The following is a 5,795-nucleotide window of genomic DNA, read 5'->3' on the forward strand; positions in this document are numbered from 1 at the left end:
TTTTATCAAATAGAAAACATAAAAAACTATATTAAAATAAATAGAGAAGGGAAGAAAACAGAGGGAGAAGCATAATGAAAAAAAGTTAAAAGAACATAAAAGAAAAGAATTAAATTGCTCAAAACAAAAAAAAATATAGAGACCAATTGTATAATTTAACCTAAAATTTTCATTTAAAATGATGGTTTAACGTGCCACATCAGCTTATCATTATACTTTAATGGTAATTAACGGCTCAGTCACTAAAATATTACAACACGATAATACAAGTGACTAAAACATAACATTTTAAATATAAATGACTAAAATGTAACTTAAACTAAACAAAGGTGACTATTATCGTAATTTACCCAAAGTCAAATTAGTAAGGAACAATATACCATGAGATCCAAATTCAAATATCCAATTAACTAATTATACACCAAAAGTACACGTGGTAAATTCCTATTGGATAAGATATCGTGGCACGGCAAGCCTTCTAAAATAGTGCCGCGACAAAATAAAAATCAAGCATAAATCGAAAAATATTTATTTTTCAAATAATATTTTTGTGCTATAAAAATAACAACACATTGTATCTGTCATTTTACAACCCAGTAAGGGGATATTTTTCTCTTCTCTTTGAAAAATCCGAAAAATAGTTTTCCAAAGGGAAACTTTTGCTCGTAATATTCTCAGATCTGCTCTCAAATCCTCACAGTATGTATCTATTTCTTTTCATTTTATGTTTTTCGTTATCGTTTTATTTTGATTTTTTGTTTATTGAGAAATTTCATTTCCTTGGCAATAGAAAGAAAAAGAATTGATGTATTGTGTTTTTCGTTTCTAGATCTGGATTCGCATATGTGTATATATTTAGAATGTTAGTTTTCAAATTTTGATTTACCAGATTTACTTTACGTTATTGTAGATCTGCTTGATCTGTGGACAGATTCGTGTTTATTTCGGTTTTTCCTTTTAATCTCAGCTAATTTGAACCGATTACATGTATTTAATATAATTTGGAACCAGTTTTTTAGATCGGATTGATTTGTAATTTGACTGGTAATTTCGTTTGAATGCTGAATCTAATTTTTAGATCGGATTGATTGATAGGTCTGCTTCTACTGATTTTTTTTTTAAAATGTAATGAGAACTTAATCAGTTCCTATTTTATTTCATGTTTCAAAGCATCATCGATTAATCTACAATTTGTATTTTTTGCATGTTCCTCCTTGTCCCTATTATGCAGATATGGGTATATATAAGAACGATAACATTGTTCTAATTGTTGGATTAGGATAGATAATGTAGAGAATTTTTTAAAATTGTGCAAGGATCCGTTAAATTAGAATGAACTTAATTCTTGTTTTTTACAATCAATGATATTTATATTTGATATGTGGCCACATTTATTATGTATTTTTTTCCTTAATTTTGCAAGTTCATTAACTGAAACAATTGCTGAATTTTGTGGTGTAATTCAGTTTTGAATAGCCAATATGGGAGGTGGGTTCAGAGTTCTTCATTTGGTTAGACCATTCCTTTCGTTTCTGCCTGAAGTTCAGAGTGCTGATAGGAAAATCCCTTTTAGAGAGAAGGTCATCTATACTGTGATCTCCCTCTTTATTTTCCTGGTTTGCAGTCAGCTTCCCCTTTATGGAATACATTCTACGACGGGTGCTGATCCGTTTTATTGGATGCGTGTTATCCTTGCATCCAACCGTGGAACCGTTATGGAACTTGGGATTACCCCCATTGTTACTTCCGGTTTGGTGATGCAACTCTTGGCTGGTTCAAAGATCATTGAGGTTGACAACAGTGTTCGTGAGGATCGTGCGCTTTTGTGAGTGTTTTAACATGACTATTTTCTCCATTATAACTTGAAGCACTATATATCCTCTATAATCTTTGGTTCTTTTATGTTTGCTTTGCAGAAATGGGGCTCAAAAGCTGTTGGGGATCCTAATTGCTGTTGGTGAGGCAGTGGCGTACGTTCTGTCTGGTATGTACGGCAGTGTTGGTCAGCTCGGTGTTGGAAATGCCATTCTTATTATTATTCAACTTTGCTTTGCTGGAATTATTGTGATCTGCCTCGATGAACTTCTCCAAAAGGGGTATGGTTTGGGCTCTGGGATCTCCCTTTTCATAGCCACCAATATCTGGTATGTTATTTTATAGTTCCTTTTTCATCTCAATTGCAATCTATTCATTAAGTGGCTATCCTAAATACTATTTCCATTGTGCAGTGAAAACATAATCTGGAAAGCCTTTAGCCCTACAACAATCAACAGCGGTCGTGGGGCTGAATTCGAAGGTGCTGTCATTGCCATGTTCCATCTTTTAATAACCAGGACGGACAAAGTTCGAGCACTTCGTGAAGCTTTCTACCGACAGAATCTTCCAAACGTTACAAATTTACTCGCTACGGTTTTGATCTTCCTTATTGTTATCTACTTCCAAGGTTTCCGAGTTGTTTTGCCTGTAAGATCGAAGAATGCTCGAGGGCAGCAAGGGTCGTATCCCATTAAGCTATTCTACACCTCCAACATGCCCATCATCCTTCAATCTGCACTCGTTTCAAATCTTTATTTCATCTCCCAGGTACCCTTTTTATATCTGTACTCTACATGAATAGCAAATAATAAAAAGGCTTCATTCTAAACATTGTTTATCTTTATGCAGTTGCTGTACCGGAAGTACAGTGGTAACTTCTTTGTGAATCTGTTGGGCAAGTGGAAAGAATCTGAATATTCAGGTGGTCAGTTTATTCCCGTTGGCGGTCTAGCTTACTATGTTACTGCCCCTGCAAGGTTAGAATCGGTTCCATTTGTCTTTGGTTGTGAAACTCTCTTTTTTGGGTTATTTTCTCTTCAAATGTGTTGATGCCAGGTTTTGTCTGATTATTACTACAGCTTGGCAGATATGGCAGCAAATCCCTTCCATGCTCTGTTTTATCTAGTGTTCATGCTTTCTGCCTGTGCCTTGTTTTCGAAAACTTGGATTGAAGTTTCCGGTTCTTCAGCCAGGGATGTTGCTAAGCAGCTCAAGGTAAACCTTTTATGATGAACCTTGTTCGCTCATCTACTGGTTCTGTTAGTTGTCCCATTCTCAGTCGATGATTCCTTTAATCGAATTTGATTTTGGTCGTTTTCCACTGATTTTTGCACTGCCTTAACCCTGGAGTTCACCAATTTGTCAATGTGTATTTGCTGTTTCCCATTTTAAACCGTTTTGAAATTCATACCCAAACCGTACACCAAGTTAACCAATTTTCAATTGAAACTGTCCAAACTGAATCGAGAAAAAACCAAAATTTGGTTCAGTTTGGTCGTTTTCCACTGATTTTTGCACAGCCTTACCCTCAGGCTCACCAATTTGTCAATGCATATTTGTTGTTGCCGTTTTAAAGGTCTTAGTTTCGTGTTCCGTTTGCAGGAACAACAAATGGTGATGCCAGGACATAGAGATTCAAATCTACAAAAAGAACTAAACCGTTACATACCAACGGCGGCCGCATTTGGCGGAATGTGCATCGGTGCATTAACTGTCTTAGCTGATTTCATGGGAGCAATCGGTTCAGGTACCGGAATATTGCTTGCCGTAACAATCATATATCAGTATTTCGAAACTTTCGAGAAGGAGAGAGCCAGTGAACTGGGCTTTTTCGGCCTCTAAGTTTTGATAAAAGTCTGGTTTAGGGAAAAAAAACAAGATGGTAGAGGGGGTGGAGAGCCATGGACAAATTTTGATTTGATTAAAAATTCAGATACTTGATAGGTAGGTTCCACCTTTTGTTAAACATGCTTTGGATAGAAGAAAATGAGGTCTTTAATTGTAATCTCTGATGTTGTTTTAGGCTTTTTTAGCCCTATAATTTCCTTCATTTAAAAAAAAAATCTGAACTTGTAGATTTTTCCTTTTCAGAATACGAACTCCATCGAATCCTAACTTTTTTTCCTTGGAAAAAGGACTGGTTTTTTTGGTTATTCTATATTGGGTTAATTATTTTTTGGGCCTTCATGTTGCGTTTTTAGTTTCTGCACTTGATAATTGTTTGATTTTTTATTTTAATATTAAAATATAAGTTTTGGGTTTTTTTTTTAATTTACAAAACAACCTTTGTTTTATGATTTTTTTATATTATTTGATAAAGTTTGTGTTATAGTGTTTAGAAATAAAAGTTAGTTTTCCAATTAAATAAAAATTGTTTTTCTTTTGAAATTTTATGTATATAAAATATTTGTAAAATATACATATATAATGTTTTGTTTTGTTGGGTTGGGTTATGTTTTTCTTGATTTTTCAAATTATTCATGTTATTCAATTTTTGTTATATTATTTTATCTTATTTTAATGAAATAAACTTTGTTTTAAATTGGATATTATTTAATGAAGTTTGAAATATATTTTTTCATGTAAATACATATAAAAGAAAAAAAAACGTTTGTCTAAGTAAATGAAAAAATAATTAGCAACTCTTATTTTTTGAAATTCATTTTATATATGATTTTAAAGCTGTTTTCACTATCTTAATATAAAATGTTTATTTTACATTATAAATTGATTAAAATTAAATATATATTATATAAAAATAAAATTCATTCTGTTCGGCACCTTAATACTGATTGATTTTTGATTTCTTGATTTTTCTAAATCAACCCTACATTATACGGTTTGAAATTTGAAATTAGAACATAGAAAACAAGATAAAAAGTACCAGGAAAGTCTATTTCGACCCTTTTATTAAAAGAATAAGAATGGATAAATTAGTTTTTATGCATTTCGAAACGTGTAAATTAATCTCTTTTAAATATGTAGAATATTAATTTAAATGTATTAATTTGGTCCATAAAATATAATTAAAATATCAATTTTATTTTAAAAAAATCATAATTCTAAAAAAATTTAAAATTAAATATAAATTATTGAAAATGACGTTGAAATATTTTTTTAAAATTTATAAATAAAAAATTTCTAAAAATTTGAAATTTATATGTAAAAAAATCTTTAAAAAATTACAAAAAATTTTAAAAATATTTATTAAACTTTCGAGTCGAAATCTAAAAATCATCATCTTTTTACGAGGCTTTCTTTCCTATTTTGCAAAATCCCCCCGAAAAGGGATTTACCATGCGCTTGATTGAAACTATAAATAAATAAAAACTTGATTGAAGCAAAGAAAAAGAAATTATTAATTAAAAGTTTTGATTACTCATTTTCAAATTTCTCATGCTTTTATTATTGTTCAGTTTCATCTTCATCATCCATGCTTACAATTAAAAGGTATATAAAAATTTGTTCAATGTTTAATTTTTTTTTCTACTTTACAAAATGTTCATTTTCGCATCTCCTATACTTTTGTATATCTTAATGATGTGTAATTACGATTATAAAAATTTGATTACTCATTTTCGCATCCCCTTAGCTATTATAAATTTTTCCATTGGAAGATCTTATTGTTTAGTACATTGAGAAGCTTTAATATTAAGTTATTGGGTTCAACAATTTTTGGGTTTTGATTTTTTAATATAAATTTCTAATTTTAAATAAGGTCTTCATTGGTTTTGAAATTTTAGAAAATAATGTTTTAAATATATGGGAATAAATAAAAGATAAAAAGTAAAATTTTAATTTAAAATAAATCTCCCAAAGTCATTAACACGATATTTTCATCATTTTAATAGTTTTAGAATTATTATTAAGAAATTTTAAAAAAATTAAAACGATATTTTAACTATAGTACAAGGACCAAATTAGTACTTAACCATTTAAACTAACATTTTAGGTCATCATTTAACAGATAAAATTAAACA

At 30.4% G+C, this 5,795-nt stretch overlaps 1 protein-coding gene across 1 annotated transcript; it reads left to right on the top strand.

Moving 5' to 3' along the window:
* Positions 1 to 508: 508 nt before the first annotated feature.
* On the top strand, positions 509 to 3,949 carry LOC107960240 (protein transport protein Sec61 subunit alpha). Its single transcript, XM_016896539.2, has 7 exons — positions 509 to 699; positions 1,467 to 1,825; positions 1,917 to 2,144; positions 2,229 to 2,583; positions 2,665 to 2,792; positions 2,895 to 3,030; positions 3,418 to 3,949. The coding sequence occupies exons 2-7, from the start codon at positions 1,482 to 1,484 to the stop codon at positions 3,655 to 3,657; spliced, it is 1,431 nt and encodes a 476-aa protein (XP_016752028.1). The 5' UTR covers positions 509 to 699; positions 1,467 to 1,481; the 3' UTR covers positions 3,658 to 3,949.
* The last annotated feature ends 1,846 nt before the right edge of the window (positions 3,950 to 5,795 follow it).

Source organism: Gossypium hirsutum, chromosome A06, assembly GCF_007990345.1.
Source record: "Gossypium hirsutum isolate 1008001.06 chromosome A06, Gossypium_hirsutum_v2.1, whole genome shotgun sequence".
NCBI classification, from domain to species: Eukaryota; Viridiplantae; Streptophyta; class Magnoliopsida; order Malvales; family Malvaceae; genus Gossypium; species Gossypium hirsutum.

What these genes read in the sequence shown, in the direction of transcription:
- LOC107960240 (XM_016896539.2), top strand. Translation starts at nt 1,482, where the DNA reads ATGGGAGGTGGGTTCAGAGTTCTTCATTTGGTTAGACCATTCCTTTCG. An exon ending in CGTGAGGATCGTGCGCTTTT is followed by an intron (nt 1,826 to 1,916) that starts GTGAGTGTTTTA and finishes TTTGCTTTGCAG; the next exon opens with AAATGGGGCTCAAAAGCTGT. An exon ending in TTCATAGCCACCAATATCTG is followed by an intron (nt 2,145 to 2,228) that starts GTATGTTATTTT and finishes TCCATTGTGCAG; the next exon opens with TGAAAACATAATCTGGAAAG.